Source organism: Cyprinus carpio, chromosome B4 (assembly GCF_018340385.1).
Source record: "Cyprinus carpio isolate SPL01 chromosome B4, ASM1834038v1, whole genome shotgun sequence".
Taxonomy (NCBI): domain Eukaryota; kingdom Metazoa; phylum Chordata; class Actinopteri; order Cypriniformes; family Cyprinidae; genus Cyprinus; species Cyprinus carpio.
The window spans coordinates 444,274-466,120 of NC_056600.1; the positions used below are offsets into that span (position 1 = coordinate 444,274).

Below are 21,847 nucleotides of genomic sequence, written 5' to 3' on the forward strand. Positions count from 1 at the left end.
CCCGCCTTTTGACACGCGTCGATTTTTACAAGGCTCATCGCTTTGAAAAGCGAGGTGTGCTGTGATTGGACCAGCTATCCAGAGCATTGTGATTGGCCGAATGCCTCAAGCGTGTGACGGAAATGTTACGCCTCTTAACATATTGTGATGCCTTGTCCGGGCGGAGCGACAAGACATAAACATAAAACCCATTACAAACGTGACATAAACATGATTTCTAGTCGTGTCTTCTTTTGGAAGGCCAAACAAAGTAGTTTTGCTTTCTCCACGAAACAGCGTCACATACCTCAGCCTTGAGTGAGGCGGATGGCTTGAGGCGGATTCTACAAAGGAGCGTACCTTGTGCTTGTGGCAACCACATGTGACGACCCTGGACTCCGGGCTGGACGGGCTGGACTCCGCGTCGTTCACGGTGAAAGTCATTTCGGTATTCGGTATGTATTTCCTCAGTGACCAGCACGGATCAGCTCCAGGCATGACGAAGCGGATATCGTCCTCTTTTGGAAGGCCAAACAAAGTAGTTTCGCTTTCACAGTGACACAAATTTTAGCAAATAGATATTAATTAGGTAGTTCTGCCCTTTTGTCTGTTTATTTTTGAATTTATAAAATACTTATAAAATACAGATTTAATTTAGAAAAATAGGCCTCACAAATTAAAAAAAAAAAAAAAAGATGTATTTTCTTTCTTTTTTCTTAGATGATGGTTTTAACAACTTTTACTGTGTTGTGTCTGTGGTATGATGATAGTTTGGCAATGTTCTAACACTTAGGACAAATTTAGGTAATTGCAATTGAACTTCCCTCGTTCCATCAAAGGAATATAGCTATCCCCGAAGGTTTGGTTCAACTAATTATAAATCACCTAATATTTAGTAGGGTTTACATTATATATCCTGCTTTTTACTTTCGGTGGGTATTGACCATTTTAGACAGGAAGTGCAACAACAGGCATATTTACAACTCTTTAATTAAATGAAAAGAAAGATCTCCAAGAGGTAAATTCTACTGGTGAAATAAGCTTGGAAATAATATTGAAAATGCCCTGGCTTTTGCTGAGCAAGTTTTGTATATCCAACAAAGAAGTAGGAAGTTTTATTATACAATCTGATACCCTGTTAACTCCAAAAAATACTCTGATATTGATGAGACTTTGTCATTTTGTTGTCTTGTGGGAAGAAAAACAGCTGCCCATTTATGAATTTATTTATTGTTTGTAGCATAACCAATAAATTTCTGGGGTGCTTTAAGTTACATTTTTTAGCCCTACAAATGTGATTCATAGTCTTGTCTTCAAAGATGCTATTTGTTTTTATGAAAACCAAAAATATGTTTCTCTTAACATGTTTAAACATCTAAACATGTTTTTTATTTATTTTTTAAATTTGTATGCAAAATTCTTTGTTCACAAGCAAAACAATGGTAAAAGTTTTTTTTTTCTTTGTCTCAATTTGCATCTAAATTTTTCTTGTATTTAACTCTCTAATTGCATCTGTCAGACTTATAAACTTTTTTACTGCAAATGTCTTATTAGAGATACAACCATTTTATTTTCCCTGATCATGTATTTATATGTTTCTGATAACGCACATTTTTATTTTTAAAACAGAGATGGCGATAAAAGGCAAATGTTCCACATTGCAAATTTAATAAAGAAGACAATTTTGAACTTAGTCATCATTATTGTTGTCTAAATAAAATTTAAAATATTTGAAAAAAACTTTAAAACATCAGAAAAAAATAGAATCATTTTATTTTTTTTGCCGCTAATGCACTCATAAGATTAAATACATTTACAATACATAGCTGCAGTGTGCAATAATATTTTCTTTCAAAAGGAATATAACTGTTTTCATAAAGCCAAAAAGCATGTTGGTCATTTTGTTCTGCAGGTGCATTTGACCTGGACACCTTAAGCTTTTTAAAATGATCTCATAAATGTCAAAATACAAAAGAACATGTTAAACACCCTGTCTTTATATGAATTTGTTCTATATTTGTATTGAACTGAAATGTCCAGTGTTTCTATTATGTCTAATAATTGTAACAACAGCAAACACTGGCTAAATGCAGTTGTGTTGGTACATTCAACATATCTTTAAGTGAAAGAGCAACTAAAGGCTGTTGTATACTTGTATCAGCCTGATGTAAGGGCAGTGGGGTGTAGTCCACTGACTTAAAGAGTCCCTCCCCAGTTTTCCTGGCTCCTCTCCAAATAATACATAGTCTGCTGTCAGAAAACAAGAGCAAATGTTTGCATTGCATTTGATAATTTTAAGTGATGAAAAACTAGACATAATCAGTGTGAGGTAAAGCACTTCACAGTAAAACATACCCAGACAGGTCTACCACATCATCATACTCCTCCAGATCTCCCTCTGATATAAAAGTGTCTGTCATTAATTACACTAACAAAATCCCACAGTGCACTTCAAAATACACTAATATTTTACAATATATAATATAAAAACTAAGTCTATATAATTTATAAATAACACTATAATGAACTATAGTAAAAAGAAAAGAAAAACCACTGGACCAGTCCGATTTGAAAAACGTAAATACAAATCACACCTGATTTATTATTGGAGAGCCGGTCTTATGATTGACAACATCATCATAGCTTTCTGATATGTCCACCTGCCCAACAAAAAATAAAAAATATAAAATGTGACAATCAAAAAGGCACATAACTTGATATAACTTGATAACTTGATTATAATGATAATATAAATAAAATACCCATAAAATTATATACATGCATATTCAAATAATAAATGAATAATTAAAAGAAATAAACCGTAGTATGATGTGTCAGTCCAACAGTGATTATTACATCATCATAATTCTCTGGTGTGGACTTGTTGCTCTTAAATGATTTAAAAGCAAAAATCAAGAAAGGGTTATTTGTGAATTAAAAGCTTGATTTTACTGTTCACAAGCTCAGTAGGTTAATTAACCCCAAGGTGAAATCCTGTGATCAAGTTACTGATTCACTGACCTGTTGGACCTGTGGTGAATCATTATAGTAAGGTGTGGCCTCCTACCGCAGATTCTGAGAAATTTAAAAAAAACAAAACAAACAATTTAAAATAAAATACAATGGACATTGTGCTCATTTTCTTTCACTGCTAAATTTAAAGATAGGTATCCATCTTTCTCCTAGAAAGCCTATACTCTGTTTTAAATTATGGGATGCACTTCCAGTTTGGGCATGCTGTGTACTAAAAGATTGAAAAAAAAAACATTTCAGATTAAAAAGTTGTACTAAAAATAATACTTATCCATCAGTTTGTAAGTTGTAAGTTTTATTATATGTTCAGTTTTCAGATGTCTATAAAATAACATAACACTGTATTTTTTTGTATTTTTTAATGTGACACGGTATAATGAATAATAGAATATCTATAAGAAGAGGCTCCTTTCAGTCTGCTGTAGTCTTTTCCCTCATTATTTTTCTTTTTTCCTTTTGTATTCTGCTGTAACAACATGGGAGGGGAAAAAACATTTGTGCAACAAACGCATTTGTGGTCTGACCCTCCTGATTTTTATTTACAATAGGCTAGTTTACCATGAATAATTTACTGGAATGCACCGTAAGAATCTCTTGTTTTTCTCTCCCCAAATCCTCACGTCTTTTTCTAGTTTTGTTTTCACATGATTTTTAAAATGTAATCATAATCGACTCCCCTTTTTATTTCTAATCCTATCAGTTGTGTTTATAAAAATGTTTTCTAAAACAGATAAATACAATATTTGATATCTGTTAAAATGTCAGAAAAGACATTTGGAAAATACTATCACTCGCTAATATTAATGAACATTTTTAAGGCAAGGCCACGTATGTATTACTACAGTGACATTTAACATGAGCATGATATTCTTGCAGAAATAATCTAGCGTTTGGTGTTATTCATGGTATATTGAAAGTAATATGTTAATACTTTTACACTTTTAAATGTACTTTTAATTATCAATGGTTTAAGGGTGAGTATATGTCACCTCATTGTAAAGGTTTCACTGATTGTTTACAGTGTAATCATGGTAAGTTACTCACATGATTTCTTTGTATTCAAAGCTTCATGGGGGTGCCGAAAAAAAGATGGATACTGTAGTTCCAGGCATGTCTTAACGGCATTACCAAAGACTTTAGAAATTCCAAGATGGTGCACTCCTATTACTTATGGATGGGGGAAAGCGACTTGCCTCATAGTCTACTATGCTATCAATGGCTCAAGCCTCCATTATAGTTCTAAAATTATGTTTAGGAATTAGCAATGGAGGCATGGGGTAAGAAGTGTAAAAAATTAGTCCTACACACAAGTGTGTTTTAACGATAAAAACCTGACGAATGTCTTGAAATACATCATCTGAACAATGTCTTGAGGTTTGGAAACCATAGTATATGTGGAATAATTGACTCCGGTCAGTTGAATTATTAGAAAACAATGCGGTGAGGTGAATGTTTTCAATTAATTTCAAATTTCTGTATGTTACATTATTACATTTTATTCCTCTAACCTGAAAGAAACTCATCAGCATCTTCGTACCCAGAGTGCTGTTCTTCAGAAAAGACACTTCCTGTGATTTGGGAAGCAGAACCACAGAAATATGTTTACAATCACAAACCTCTGGAAATATATAACATTATATTATTTCAAATGATAATACAAGGTCACAGCATCTTTACAAAAATGAACCATGGTTATTTTTAGTTAAACCATGGTAACCACAAATTAATTGCTACACTGAAGTAGAATTGTGGTTATACAAATGCAAAGGGTCCCACCAAAAAACACTACACTTTTACTATTATAAAACCATGGTTAACTGGTAAGGGCATACATGAATCAGTGTGATTTTCTCCACTCACCACTCTGAATAAAAACCCGTAATACCCTGTTGATCTCAACACATCGGACACTATGACATTTACTCACCCCTCTTAGTGAAGTGATTGTGTCTGCGCTGAATCTCCTCATAAACGGTTTCCTCAACACATCGTCCCGTGTCTCCTCTTAGAGAGAGCTGTGAGTGTAGACAGACAAACATCCTGCTGTCAGTTCACAACACATGACTGATCACAACACTGAATACGAGCACACAATATGACAGTCTCTGGATCTCTCCTACCTCTCCTCATCACTCTGTTCTGTTGAATCAGTATAAGCAGTGGCACTAAGAGCAGTAAGAGCACAACTCCCAGAACAATCACAAGCACTGGGGGGATGGAGAGAGATGCTGCTGAAGGAGTTTGTGGAGGAGAGACTGATGTTGAGTGCACTGGAGGAGAAACTGGAGGAGAAACTGATGTTGTTGTAGCAGGAGTAGTGGACACTGGCACATCTGTGGAATCTGTCAAACACACAAACACATTCAAATCATGAGATTGTCTCAAAATCTCCTAAAGTAAAATTGCCTAAAATTAATAATATTTATTCATGTTTTGCTGTGACCTGCACAGGTGAGTCCAGCTTGCTCATTGTGGGAGCAGTCAGTGTGGTTTTTCAGGGAAAGAGGACAGTCCCACAGGTGAATCTCATTCCCTCTGCACTCGACTTTGTTCATCCACACAACACCTTCACCAGCACCAAAGACTGAATTCCCATCAGCCCTCAGAGCTGCTCCACAACCCAGCTGCCTGCAGACCACCTGAGCATCGCTGATGTCCCACTGATCATTACAGACTGAGCCCCACACAGCGTTATGATACACCTCCAGCCTCCCAGAGCACCAGCCCTCCCCTCCACTCAGTTTCAGAGGAATATGATCTAAAATACACACATCACAGGCACATAGACAAATTACTGGCCAACAGATTTCTGTTAAAATGCTGGCAGCTGCAGTAGGGTATAGTGTGTGAAGAGAAAATGAATCATGTTTGTGCCCCCAGAAGACATATATACAATAGGGTTGTTATGATGCTTTTTACATTAAATAAATTTACCCTGAACAATGTCTCTGGTGGGAAGATGTGGGGCGTGACAAATAGCTCCTAGGGGACTCATGACTCTCCTGTTCTGTAGTCACAAGTTAATTCAATATTATATGTATATTTACTGAAAAGCATTTAAAAATTAAAGGATTACTGTTGTAATTTTTGACTAAAGGAAAATGTCTCACCTGAGCAGGTGATTTTGGCCACTTCATCTCCAACACAGTCATTTTGTCCCCATGGTAAAGATGGACACTGCCACAGATTTGAATCATGTGGTCGACATTTCACTTCATCCAACCAGTAAGTAGCTGATTTCACTCTTGATACTGAATCAGAAAAATCACCAGATCTACCACAGTTCAGCTCTTGACAAATCATACTCGCTGTGTCTCTGTCCATCTGGTTCCAGCACACATTACCCCAGGATCCATTGTAGAAAACCTCCACATTCCCTTCACAGCCCTCAGTTAACCTGATTTCTTTAAAATCTCTAGACAGAAAAAAAACAAAACACATTTAAAATCACAAAATAGAAAAAAATCTGAACATTATGGACATGTCAATGTGTTGTTGAAAATATCTCATTAATCTTATTTAAATTTTAAGTTTAAATGAAAAACTTATATAAATAAACATAATATAAAAATGTATAAATAAATATTTGCTATTGTTAATTGTTCACTGTTTACCTGAGCACACGACTCCTACATCCTCCTTGTGATGACAGTCATGTTTTCCCCAGCCTGGAGAAGAGCAGCTCCACAGGGATGTCTCATTCCCCTCACACACTCCCACCTCATCGCAGCCATATGGGTCCAGAACCAGGACCAAACCAGGCTGGGTACCTGCTGGTTACTGAGGGCCACTCGCACACTGCAGCTGTCTGCACACCACATGGGCATCTTTAATATCCCAGGAGTCATCACACACTGTCCCCCCATGAGCCGCTGTGAAAAACCTCCAGCCTCCCTGCACAGTCTCCCGCCAGAAACCCACCAGCCTGATGGACCCACGACCTGATATTCAGAGAAAGAAAAAAAACACATTATTGATCACGAAAAACTGAAAAATCTGTCCAGATGTTGTTGTTCTCACCAAGGCAGGTGATGTACAGCTGTTGTGTGGAGCTGCAGTTGAGAGTTTGTGGAAAGCTGCAGTTCCCCAGATGAGCTTCACTCCCAGAGCACTGGAAGCCCGTCACACACTCTCATGACTGTGTTTCAGGACTGGATGAAGAGGAGCCATAGAAGTTCAGGGCAGCACACTAACGAGCCACAGCCCAGCTGTCTGCAGGACCACAGAGGATTCAGTGTGACTCCAGGAGTCCAGCAGAACTCTCCTCCAGACCTGATGGATGAAAACTTCCAGCTCCCCCTCACACACTGTCCCATCTCCAGACAACCGCACCAGACCATCATGAAGAGCCAGAGAGGAATCTAAATAGTGATAGAATGTACTAGTGTTTTTTTTAAATACATTAAAAAGTTTTTTCAGTAACAAAATGCTCTCGAGAAGTCAAATAAAATTTACCAGAGCAGATGACTCCAACATCTCGTCCGTGAGAACATTCATCTCGACTCCATGAAGAGATGGAACATTCTTAGAGTTTTGTTTCATTCCCGTCACAATCAAACACGTCAGCCCAGATTTCACCACTTCCCTCTCCCAACCAGTCTGATCCCATAACAGACACAGCAATCCCACAATTCAGCTGTCTACAGAGGACACTGGCAGCTCTCATATCCCAGCATGCATCACACACTGTGCCCCACTCATTGAGGAACTGAAGCTCCACTCTTCCAGAACAAGAGTCTGAACCGTTTACCAGTCTGAGATCAGTGTAACCTGGACAAAAAAATAAAAAAATAAATAAAATAAAATAAATATTGTCATTACAAGGCCCATTACAAACAGTATCTATCATATACTGTAACATATGATGATTTTGAAAATTCTTCTCTTAATGTGTGTGACATGGTCAAATAGTTTTTTACCATTCAGTAAGAATGCAAAACATAAGTAGGTCACCCAAAAATTAGAGTCCTGTCATCATTTATCCACCCTCCACTTGTTCCAAACTTGAAGAGTTTGAGTTTCTTTCTTCTGTTAAACACAGAATAAGATATTTTGAAGAATGTTGGTAACCGAACAGTTGATGTTAGCCACTGACTTCCATAGTACTTTTTTTTACATTACAATGTATGTCAAGGCCTACCATCAACAGTTTGATTACCAACATACAGGTTTGGAACAACTTCAGGGTGAGTAAATGATCACAGAATCTTTCTTTTTGGGTGAACTATTACTTTAAGATTAATTTTGGTAAATCTTACGTTAAAAAAAATGAAGAGACACTGAATATTGATTCTTTACCAGAACATTTCAAGCCAAAATCATTGTCACTGCTGCAGTTGTGTTGGTGTGATGCTGATATTGAACAGAATGAAATCTGAGATTCATTTCCTCTGCACTGAATCTCTTGTGTCCACATCTGGGTGTCTCCTTTGTCAAAAGCAGCTGCTCCCAGCACCTGTACAGGAGCCCCACAGTCCAGCTCTCTACACACAACCTCTGCATCCTGCTGGTCAAAGGCAGCATCACACACTGACATCCACGTTTGATCATGAAGTATCTCTAACCTCCCAGAGCACAGATGAGGTCCAGCAGCAAGTCTGGAAGGCTTATGACCTGTTTATATTGCATGAACCACAAGTGCACAGTAGAAAAACACATAATACAGACGTAATGCAGATAAAACATGTAACAATACAGCTATATTAGTATAAAAAAAAGTTTTCCACATAAAACACATTAATTGTTCGCATAAAAACAAATCCATGGCCAAGAAGTAGGGGGGAAAAATGCTTAATGTTTAGAAGTGCACATTATTTACCTGAACAGATGACCCCCACATTTGCATTGTGAGGACAGCTATTCATGCTCCATCCTGATGACTTACAGTTCTTCAGTGTGGACTCTGATCCAGTACATAGTACAGCACTCATCCATACTGGTCCCGATCCTTCCCCAAAGTCATCATCAGTCAGTGCATCTACAGGTTCTCCACAGTCCAGCTCTCTACACACCACTGCAGCATCAGTCAAATCCCAGAAATCACCACACACTGTTCCCCACTGACCTCTATGAAGAACCTCCACTCTACCAGCACAGCGACTGTGACCATCAACCAACCTCACATTCCTTCTCTCTAAGTGACAGAAAAATACAAAGAGAGACTATGAGTAAAATGTAGAATATTAACAAGATATTACTCCCATTTTACTTTATTTCTTACCAGCACAGAACAGTCCCTGGAAATTATCATCTGAACAATGGTTTTTATAAAGGGATGTTGGACAGAGGTGAATCTGAGATTCATTTCCTCTGCATTGAATCTCTTGTGTCCACATCTGAGTGTCTCCTTTGTCAAAAGCAGCTGCTCCCAGCACCTGTACAGGAGCCCCACAGTCCAGCTCTCTACACACAACCTCTGCATCCTGCTGGTCAAAGACAGCATCACACACTGACATCCACGTCTGATCATGAAGTATCTCTAACCTCCCAGAGCAACTGGAGTTTCCAATAAGTCTAGCACCTGAAGTAGCAAGAGATAAGAAATTCAGCCTATCATGCATGTGTTTTGATTATGGGGGAATTCAACCTCATGTTAAACCACATCCTTATGAATTCCTTTCTTTTCATAGAACACAAAAAAGAGAATATTTAAAGAAAATCCTGGCCAGTCTTTTCAATATAATGCAAGTTAATTTATTTATTTTTTTATGTCATTTTATAACAGGATGCACAAGCCTCATATACTCATTATGGTTTCCTATTTTGGATCTTAAGAAAAAAAGAAGGAAAAAAAAAAACACAAAAAGGGCTCCACAGAAGAAAGTCATTCTGGTTTGGTCTGGCATGAGGTAATAAAGTATTCTCATTTTTGTTTAACTACCCCTTTCAGGCAGGTGGATCATGAGTAATATAAAACAGAGTGGGCTTTGGAGCAGATTACCTGAACAGATGACTCCTGCATCTTTAGTATGATCACAGAGATATGAACCCCATTGTACTGTTCCACAATTCTTCAGTGTAGACTCTGATCCAGTACATAATTTGCGATTTGGCCAGAATGCTCCTGATCCTGATCCAAAATGAGCATCAACAACAACATCTACAGGTTCTCCACAGTCCAGCTCTCTACACACCACTGCAGCATCAGCCATATCAAAGTCTACACCACACACTGTTCCCCACTGACCTCTATGAAGAACCTCCACTCTACCAGCACAGCGACTGTGACCATCAACCAACCTCACTCTCATATTGTCTATATAATAAATAGAGAAAGATAAGAAAAATGATACAGACAAAAGGAAGAAAAAAGTAACACACTAAGATAAAAACTATGAAAGTAATATTTACTCTAAATTCAAGGGACATTCAATTCAACTGATTTGTTTATTAAAAGAAAACACTCAAACCTGCACACACTAGTCCAACACTGTATTCATGTGAACAGCTGTGTTTGTGTGAGGAGTTAGTTGGACAGAGGTGAATCTGAGACTCATTTCCTCTGCACTGAATCTCTTGTGTCCACATCTGAGTGTCTCCTTTGTCAAAAGCAGCTGATCCCAGCACCTGTACAGGAGCCCCACAGTCCAGCTCTCTACACACAACCTCTGCATCCTGCTGGTCAAAGGCAGCATCACACACTGACATCCACGTCTGATCATGAAGTATCTCTAACCTCCCAGAGCAGCGAGAACCTCCAACCAGCCTGACTTCTGAATAAGTAAACACATATCAACAAAATCATGCCTTATTTTAAAGGAACATAAGAGGACAAGTCTCCACCTCTAAGACCCTGTCATGAATAGAGCAACTGAGGCTAATTGGGGGTCTTGCAGAATTGCTATGGCTACTGCTTTTGTATACCAATGAGTTCCAAAGGGCCACTGGGTTTTCCATAGGTTTCATTCAGGTTTTTTATGTCAATTATTTTACCAGACAAGAAGGTGAAAATAGTCATGGAACAGGTGCTTTTGGCACATCTGTTTTCTATAAGAATACAACACGTTTAACTTACCTGAACATATGACTTGAGCACTCTTATCAAGACATTTGTCAGGCAATTGTATGGATCCACATTTCTTAAGTGTAGACTCTGTTCCAGTACAAATGGCAATTTCCATTAAGAATCTTGATCCTGGTCCAAAGTAAGCATCCAGAGCATCTACAGGTTCTCCACAGTCCAGCTCTCTACACACCACTGCAGCATCAGCCAAATCCCAACCATCACCACACACTGTTCCCCACTGACCTCTGTGAAGAACCTGCACTGTACCAGCACAGCGACTGTGACCATTTACCAATCTCACATTTATTATGCCTAGGGATGTAAGAAACATAGAAAGGAAATAGAAAAGGTAAGTGGAAATTTAAATGAAATAAATCTGAGAATAAATCTGAAAATAAATTAAATAAAACTGCTTTGTTGCATTTTGAACTCCTACCAGAACACAGCAAACCAATATTGAACTCATGAGAACAGTTGTTTTCATGTGATGGTGATGTTGGACAGAGGTGAATCTGAGACTCATTTCCTCTGCACTGAATTTCTTGTGTCCACGTGCACATCTGAGTGTCTCCTTCGTCAAAAGCAGCTTCCAGCACCTGTACAGGAGCCCCACAGTCCAGCTCTCTACACCCAACCTCTGCATCCTGCTGGTCAAAGACAGCGTCACACACTGACATCCACGTCTGATCATGAAGTATCTCTAACCTCCCAGAGCAGCGAGAACCTCCAACCAGCCTGACTTCTAAATAATACAAATGTACAAAATAAACAACAACAAATATTAATTTATGGATACTCAAGATAATGATAACTGATAAATGTAAAAATATTTAAAAATAATAAAAATAATAAAAAATTATTAACCAGTATGTAAGCGCAAAGGTTTTACACAGATATTACTTAGAGTTTGTACAGTACTTTACCTGAGCAGATGACTCCAGCATCTTTATTATGATCACAGTTGTGTCTATCCCATCCTCCTGACCCACAGTTCTTCAGTGTGGATTCTGATCCCCAACACATGACAAAATTAATCCAGATTTGTCCTGAACCTGGTCCAAAATGAGCACCATGCAGAGCATCTACAGGTTCTCCACAGTCCAGCTCTCTACACACCACTGCAGCATCAGGCAAATCCCAGTCATCATGACACACTGTTCCCCACTGAACTCGTGTTGAGAGAACCTCCACTCTACCAGCACAGCGACTGTGACCACCAACCAACCTCACATTCACACAATCTATATACTGAGCTGAAGCAATGACAAAAATAAGATGGGATTAGAATGAAGGTGGGAGAGGAAGAGAAAAATTAAAAAATTAATATTTCTACAAATTTCTCAAACAATAAAAATATAATGAACATCTAAGATTTTAAATTTAATATTTCTTCCTTTTTCTCATACAGTGTATCTATAAGCTTTTATCTCAATTAAGCACAAATCAAGATATATAAATAAAATAATAAAATAAATTTAAAAAAGTATTTATTAAAAATAAATAAATAATAAAATAAAATAGTGCATGCTTCTTTGGTATTCCGTAAATAACAAATAAACATGATAAAGCATTATTATTAATATTATTATTATCTGAGACCGCACATTAATTGCTTAAAATTATAAGCTTGACTCTGAGATAACATCTGAAAATAACTTCATGTTTCATTCCTTGTGTACTTACCAGCTATGATGAGTATTACAACTGCAGACAGTAAAATGAGTGTCAAGCATCTCCCCATCATCCTCATCCTCAGCATGATTAACTCAACACCCAGTGTACAAGCTTCTCCGTTCTGAGGATACAGAAGTACAGGCATCCTCTCAGCCCCCTTAATGAGAGAGAAAGAGGCCCAACACCCTCCAATCACACTCACTATTACCTTATTAGACACAACAGAGGAAATCATCAAACAACTTCAGTGACAAATCAGAGGATGCGTTTCTGATTTTCTCCATATATATCAAAACTGTCAGTGGTGCTGATGAATCCTCCTCCCCCATACATCAAGGACGCCTCACTGAGGGGGACCATATACATATACATTATGTATATGTATATGATGTGTGTGTGTGTGTGTGAACTAATGGCATATGTGTGTGTGTGTGTGTGTGTGTGTGTGTGTGTGTATAAGACTTATAGGAGACAGGAAACTCCCCAGTTTATTTACAGCATCAAAGCCAAACACCTGCAGAGATGCAATAAAATCACTGATAACTAATGGCATATGTCCTTAAAATGCCTTTTAGTTTAAACGTTGATTAGTGCCTATGTTAGCATGACATTAATACATAAACTCAACTCTGTAAAATTAATATTTTAAAAAGCCTTTTGTTTTGTTTTTTAAATTAGGTGTTTAATGTTTAGCTTAAAATTTTAAGTAAACTTAATCTGTAATCATAAACATAAATAAATTTCACCATATATGTGACCCTGGACCACAAAACCAGTCTTAAGTCACTGGGGTATTTTTGTAGCAATAGCCAAAAATACATTGTATGGGTCAAAATTATATTTTTTTCTTTTATGTCAAAAATCAATAGGATGTTAAGTAAAGATCATGTTCCATGAAGATATTTTGTACTTTTCCTACTGTAAATATATTAAAACTTAATTTTTGATCAGTAATATGCATTGCTAAGAACTTCATTTGGACAAATTTAAAGGCTGAATATTTAGATTTTTCTGCACCCTCAGATTCCAGATTTTCAAATAGTTGTATCTCGACCAAATATTGTCCTATCCTAACAAATCATACATAGATGGAAAGCTTATTTATTCAGCTTCCATATGCTGTATGAATCTCAATTTCGAAAAATGTACCCTTATGACTGTATCAATAGAACATCAGTGCTGAAAATGACTCCTCCTCAATCATATATAAAGACACTTCAGTGAGGATGCAAACACACACAACACACACACACACACGCATGCCAGGGGCATAAAATAGACACACATCATACAGGAGACAGAGAGAGGAAGCACTCCAGGATATTTATAGCACCAACACCTGCTGCGATACAGAGACTGATAACTGCTCACATCAAACTTATCATATGATTTTCTTCTTATAAGAAATAAAGAAAAATTATTTAAAAATTGTTACACCAAGCAGATAACATAATTTATACAGCATGACTGGTAAACAAGAATCTCATTCCATTTTCTCAAATAGACTTCAATCATTATGCTCAACCATGTAAAACCTTTTAACCAAATATTTTTTTTTTTTTTTATATATATATATATTTAAAAAATAATAATATAGAGGAATGCAACTCCTAAAATTGCAACCCTGTTACCCATGCAAGTAGTAGTAGTATATAACTGTGTGTATATATTTTTGCTAATAAGGGTCTTGTCCATGTGTTACGACAGAAGAGCGCCTGTTGAACACTTACTGGAACAGAAATTGTTTGGTTCTTTCTCATAATAAAAATTCTGAATGTTTTTCTGGTCGAATATAAATTTTTATTGTAGTAAAATGTTTCAAAGTCAAAGTCAAAGTCAAAGTTTATTTATAAAGCCCTTTTTAAAAAAAAACAGCAAGTGTTTATCAAAGTGATGTACACAAAAAAATAATAAAAATATCAATGATACAAGCAGTCAACAACATATAGGAAGACAATAAGACACCATAAGGACAATTAAAGGAAGCAGCTCTCATGTAGCATCAAATGCCAGACTATAGAATTAAGTCTTCAGGCTAGATTTAAAAACAGCAAGTGTTTGAGGCTGTCTAGTGTAGAAGGGCACTGCAAATGCTCGGTCACAACTGCTCTTCAACTTTACCCATGGGACAACTAAAAGCAAATGGTCAGCAGACCTAAGCACTCTTAGCGGAGCATAAAGCTTGATCAAGTCGAACAGATATTTAGGTGCTAAACCATTAAGAGATTTAAAAACAAATACCAATATCTTGAACTGAATCCTAAAATGGACAGGTAACCAGTGAAGAGAGGCTAGAATGGGGGTGATGTGTTCCCACTTTTGTGTACCCGTCAGCAAGCGAGCTGCCGCATTCTGGACCATCTACAGTCTGGAGAGAGAGGCCTGACTAATACCTACATAGAGGCCATTACAGTAATCAATAATTACAGTTGAAATAAAGATATGAATGATTCTTTGAAAGTCGTTAAAAGACAGGAAATATTTCACCTTGGTGAGTTGTCTCAATTGGAAAAATACAAGATTTAACTACCGAGTTAACCTGTTTGTCCAATTTAAAAAACACAGTCTATGATAACCTAAATTTTTTACATAGAGCTTCACAAATTGTTTCAATTCACCAAGGTCCAAATCAGATGACTCCAGGTACCTCCCGGCGTAAACAGTATAACTTCTGTTTTATTTTCATTAAAATTAAGGAAATTTGGTGTCATCCAGGCCTTAATTTCCTCAAGACACAGCAATAGGGGCTCTAAAGAACCAGTATCCTTATGTTTCAAAGGTAGGTAAATTTGCGTATCGTCTGCATAACAATGCAAAGTAATACCAAACTTCCTAAAAATATGTCCTAAGGGAAGCGAATACAGGGAGAACAGAAAAGGCCCCAAAATGGAGCCCTGGGGGACCCCACACGTGAAAGAAGCAGTTGAGGAGACAAAGTCTCCTAAGCGAACTGAGAAAGTTCTTTCGGACAAATAAGATCTAAACCATTCCAACGCAGTACCCTTAATACCAACACATTGTTCTAAGTGTGAAATCAAGGTCTTATGGTCTACAGTATCAAATGCAGCCGTAAGGTCTAGTAGAATTAAAATCGCACAGTCCCCCATTAAAACCCTTCAACAAAACATCCAAATACAACCTTCTCCAGTAGCCTCTAAAACCAGACTGAAACACTTTGTGTATACCGTGTAGATCTAGAAATGAATTCAATTATCCAAATACAACCTTCTCCAGTAGTTTGGAAAGAAACTGAAGTTTTGAGATAGGTCTAAAATGAACAAGAACTGAGGAATCCAAATTAGATTTCTTAATTACTGGTTCCACTGCTGCATGTTTAAAAGACTGCTGTACAACTCCCGAGGCCAAGCTACTATTAATAATTGCAAGAATTGTAAGCAAGTTTCAGTAAAAAGCCTAAAATTAAACAAAGCAACAGTGCTTCATTAACAACCAGGTGATAAACCATTGATTTATCAACAGTAAATTAAGAGGAGACATTTTACATATCAGCATAAGGAAAATCTCATTTATTTATTTATTTTAAATTAAATTTGAAGTCTTCTGTGTTTGTGCACTTTACTGATCTTTTACTCTTTTAGTGGTCTTTACTGTCCAGAGCAGAACTTCACAGAGGCTCCGCATCAGATTCTTCGCTCTCATCCTCCAGACTAGTTCAAGTTTTAACCAATTCCATCAACATCTATCCATAAGCAGTGAATCAGCACAGAACTCCAGCTCAAATCAGATCAGACATCCACAGATGAAATAATCAGTCCAGCAGCAGACCATGTCCCAGAGTCTCGCAGACCCTGTTTGTCATTCCAGAGTTTGTGGAGGTTGGACTGTTATGAGGTTTCAGCTACAGTGCACGGAGGTAGCTGCTCTCAGCTTTCTTCATTGTGCCATTAAGATGGAGGATCACCACGAGATTCATCAGAGTTACTGGATGCTGGGAAATCGAGAAAGAGACACAAAAATCGCAGATTTTAAAGTTTGTACAGTCTTATATTAAATTAAGAGATCTGAAAGATAGGCCGATGTGAGTCCATGCCAGGATTTATATACCAATAACAGAAGTTTAAAAACAATCTTATAATAAACTGGAATATACTGCAGGGAGACTAGGGTAGGAGTAATATGTTCACATTTTCAATAACCATAAAGTGTCTAGCAGCAGAGTTTTGAACTTTTTGCAAATGAGAAATAGATGAATGGCTAGTTCCCTTACCCATTGCAATAGTCATGTCATAATGTTATCAAAGCATGGATTGCAATTTTAAGGCCTTTAAACTTAAAACATGATTTCATCTTTGCTAATCGCTAGATTACGTAAGTGAAAGAAACTTGACTTTACAACAGAATTTATCTGTTTGACCAGCTTTAGAGAGCTGTCAATATACAGTACGCACTAAAAGACAGGCAATAAGAGGTTCTAAACTATTTTCATGTGACCGTGGCAAATACACTTGTACATCATCAGCGTAGCAGTAAAAAAGCAATATATCTCTTGAAAATATTTCCACAAAGAATCATATAAAGAGAGAATAAATTAGGAGCAAGGATGGAGTCTTGAGGCACACCACACATGATCGGTGCTGATAGATGAACAGGAACCAATATTCCATACCATGCTTCTACCAGTCAGATAGGATTTGACCCTCAATCTGTCCTGGGGTCAATATGAACCCAATCAACTTTTACTTTTTTCATTTGTCAATAAATAAATAATAAATCTAATAAATGAATAAAGATAAATAAATCTGGCATAAATCTAAAAATGTCCACACAAAAATGGTACTAGAGCACAAATGCAATGTAGAAAAGACATGCTCACTCACATGCACACGCACGCACACACACACACACACACACACACACACACACACACATGTGTGTGACTGCAACAGAGAGCATTTTTATTGAAATAAAATAAAATCAATAAATCCTGCATAAATCTGAAAATGCCCACACAAAAATGAAGGCCTGATACTAGAGCACAAATGCAATATGAAACATGAAATATGAAATATGAAATTGCATGAAGCATACTCAACTCACGTACACACACACACAAACACACACACCATTCACATCTGCTTTTAAAATTGTTTTGATTTTACTTTTTAGATTGAAAAAAAAAAAGTCCTTGCAATCAAATTTAAGTGACAACTTGTGTGGCATTTCTGCAAATTTATGTGGCATTATTGCAAAAGCGGGCATTTTGAAATACCTCAAACAACAAAAACAAATTCTAACCAAATACTGCTTTTAATGTATTTTATAATGTTTCAATATATATTTACAAAATATATATCAGAAAAGTTGTGAGAGGAGCAGTTAGCCACTTCCAGAAAAAATGAATGGATCTCTATGGGCCTCTGCTGGATATATATGGTCATTACACTTTTTTAAATCACAAATCACAATCTAAACCACTTCACAACATTCCCCATATGAATTATATAATTACATGAATCTGTTGTCCAGTAGTGATGATATCATAATTTTTATCTGGTCTGCTCTTTCACCATTTGACTAAGTTAAGTGACTGCTTTCAATTATTAGATTAATAAATAAGGTGATTTTATATTTGATGTAAATTTAAAAGCACTTCTGTTTGATTTTCAAGACCAGATTAATTCCAGCACAATATAACAGTACTGTTACAGATTTAATTATGAATGTATTTTTGCTCTCAAAGTAAATTTACTTAAAAACACACAATGAAAGATTTTGTCTGTATATTATCACAGTCCACCTTCACTGTGCCCAAAATAAAGAATACTGCCACAGACTTGAGTCAATGTTGTAAACGTTTCACTTTATCCAGCCAGTTACAGTATGAGCTGATTCAACACCAGAACTTCCCTAGCAATAGAGAGAAAGCTTTGGTGATAACTTAGCGAGTTTTTGATTACTACAATACTCATTTCTTGCTTCATTACACCAAATGCGGAAAAGTAAAAAAAAAAAAAAAAAAAAAAAAAAAAAAAACAATGTTAGAAGATGATTTTTATTTTTATTTTTTTTGCTCAACCGGCACAAAACTGAACATACAGGATATCAGGATTATCAGTGACAGCAAAGAATACTTAACCAGCATACTTAATTTAAGTTCATTTAAAGTGGATGAAAACAGAACTGTGAGAGGAAGACCTAGTGTATCTACAATCAAGAAAAAAGTATAAAAATTTCTTAGATAATAAAAACACCAAAACACACAAACAACAAAAATGTTTTAAAGAGTTTTTTTTTTGTTTTCTACTAAAAGTTGTTTTGCATAAAGACTTTCATCAGATGAGCAACTGGTATGTTGTTAAACAACAGTCCTTTCAGTGCACTTCTGTACTTCTATCCTTCACAGTCATGTTTTCATTTCAGGCAAAAATTGGTGCTACCCTGACTAAGGTCTATGCCTCCAAAAATCAATCAGATAAAAATGTCTCAGCAGGACCAGATGTGTGCACAATCACTGGATGTGTTCAGTTCTGAAGGCTGATTTTTTTCAGCTTTAAATCAGCTTTTTCAGCTGATTTTTTTTTTTAAAGGATGACATGTCTATTTTCTTTCACTGTAGAAAAATTAAGCCAAATTATCCCAGAAATGGCCGCTGTCATCCTGCGCTGATGACTTCATATGAAGTCTGAGTCTAAGCTGATATTAAGGTGGAGCAGCAGTATAAAACTCCCGCCTCTCCCAAAGACTCAGTCACAAGCACACAATCAAGTTGCCACACTCTGTTTTTTATAGCATAAATTACTAAAACCAAACTTATTATACATCCATTTGATAAAAACTATGTAACGACAGAAACCATCTTTTTTGGGAAAAAAATTATTTAAAGTGCAATTTGATATTTTTTGTTTGGCTCATGGGGTGAGGGTTCTGCAATACTGCAGTCAGTCACCAGGGCAATCAAAATGTTTTGGAATCACTTTTGACGATGTGCTGCACACTTGGTCCACAATGCCACACTTCATGTGCACTTGCAGTTTTGCAGACTTACCTTGGTTGCCGTGTGTTCATTAAGTCCACAAGACTTTAGGGTGTCTCATTTGTCATTTCAACTTTCAGAAGGCTGCTTGCGAGCGCCCACTTAGTGGCCGCTATGCACCCTCGATGCACCCTCGATGCACACTGCCGAGCCCACACTGAGGCCAGCTCCGCAGCAGACTTTTACCCTACAGTCAAAACGGCATTACGTCACAAAAGTGTGGTCTTTAGGCCGTGGGGGTTTAGGGTGCAATTTGGGACAGGGCCATTATCACAGTAAATTTATTAATACTTGTACAACACCACTCAAAACATACACAAGCATCCTGTTGGTTATAGGCGTCACGCCCATTCAAAGTGAGGGGGCACGTCACGTTTTGTTCACCTGATCGCTGACTGAATTATTTAGCGAATTCTCTCATCAGAAACAACAAAAAGTGCAGATGTGTGTAAGGATGTAAGTAAGATATTCATTTCACAGTTTAAACCGCTTCAGTAGTGATTTTAATGGGAGGTTTTTGAGAGTGCCTGAACTCTGGCTAGACTGAAAGAAAGAGTGTTCTTTACTCTCTGTAAAATGAAAGTGTTAAAATAAGTAACTTACAATATTGTTATTAAAATTTACATTAAATGCAAATTCAGTCATATTAAAAATATTTTATGGCATGACACCCATATATGGCACTTAAGTAAAAAGTCAGGTTTTTATGTGAAGTTAATAGATTACACTATTAGTCTACTTTGCCCATCACCATTTATTGATCAAACAACAATCTATAAAGATGCAAAACCCGTTTACTTACACATATTTGAGAATCGAGATATTTCCTGATATATTAAGCATGTTTGGAATTGTTTTGAATAAAAAAGGAAAAATAAATAAATAAAACATAAGCCTATATCAATTATACAGTGCTATTGTGGCTGCTGTGTCACATGACAAACATGACAAATTTTTGTGATTTCATCTTCATTGCAGTCATTCTGTCCCCAGGGGGGAGATGGACACAGATTTGAATCATGTGGTCGACGTGTTACTTTATCCAGCCAGTTACAAGCTGATTTCAGTCTTAGTGTAAAGGCAGACAAAACACCAGATCTTCCACAGTTCAGCTCTTGACAGATCAGACTCACTGTGTCTCTGTCCATCTGGTTTCAACACAAATGCTCTGTGATCTATGGTCTGAATGAGCAATCAACTGATCTCAACTTCAGTAATATGATTTATTTTAAAACATTTAGGTTTTTATTTGGTCAAAACAAATATGATAGATATGTTCAGATGACTTTTTTTTGACATATGCTTATAAGTAAGCATTAAAAAAAGACGTAATTAATAGATAAATAATTAATCAATCAACCAAACAACTTGCAATTTTATGTTTCAAGCAGGGATGCTGATAGAGAAGCAAAAGCTTTGTACTGCAGCTTTAATAAAGAGATACATTTTCAGGAACTTTGTCATCATACATTATTGATGTCTTAATACAATTTTTAATCTATGAAGAAACTCTAAACATCAGAAAAGAGAAAATCTTTTTTTTTTTTTGGCTAAATGCACTCTTAAGATGCATTTAAAATAAATTTACAAAAAGAGTTGCATGCAATAATCTTTAGTTTCAAAAGAATATAAAAACATGTTGATCCTTTTGTCTTGTAGGGGCTTCTGACCCTCAGAAACTCACAGCATGATTACCCTGAGCTGGAAACCTTTAGTGATATAATAGAACTTTTAAGATTATCACAGAAATGTGAGAATATGAAAGAACAAATTAAACACCCTGTCTGTTTTATGAATTTATTCTATATTTTTTCCAGTTTGTTTGCTGCAATGTTTTGAATTGATGTCCATGTTTTCTATTAATGTCTATTAATTGTAAAAGCAAAACACTTTGTCGGTGTTGGGTGTAGTCACTAACTCAAACTGTCCCTCCCAGTTTTCCTGGCTCTTCCCTCAAATAATCATAGTCTGCTGTTTGAAAACAAAAACAAATATTTTCATTGCATTAGAATTTTTAGATAATAAAACTAGACATATTCAGAGTGACATTAAGCAAAATAACCTACCAAACAACTCTTGCACATCTTCGCTGAAATTCCTCACATTGTCATATTCCTACTGACCTCCTTCTGATATAAATGTCATTCATTAAATAAATAAAC

General features: G+C 36.5%; 1 protein-coding gene across 1 annotated transcript in view; it reads right to left on the reverse strand.

Moving 5' to 3' along the window:
- Positions 1-15,052, reverse strand: part of LOC122137106 (scavenger receptor cysteine-rich type 1 protein M130-like) — an 18,322-nt gene extending 3,270 nt beyond the window's left edge. Inside the window, 11 exon segments of the mRNA XM_042722591.1 lie at positions 5,221-5,354; positions 5,456-5,806; positions 6,105-6,425; positions 6,627-6,725; positions 7,317-7,373; positions 7,468-7,782; positions 8,311-8,625; positions 9,938-10,267; positions 10,422-10,717; positions 11,931-12,270; positions 15,019-15,052. Coding sequence (XP_042578525.1) covers positions 5,221-5,354; positions 5,456-5,806; positions 6,105-6,425; positions 6,627-6,725; positions 7,317-7,373; positions 7,468-7,782; positions 8,311-8,625; positions 9,938-10,267; positions 10,422-10,717; positions 11,931-12,270; positions 15,019-15,052 — 2,592 coding nt within the window.
- Between the last annotated feature and the right edge of the window lie 6,795 nt (positions 15,053-21,847).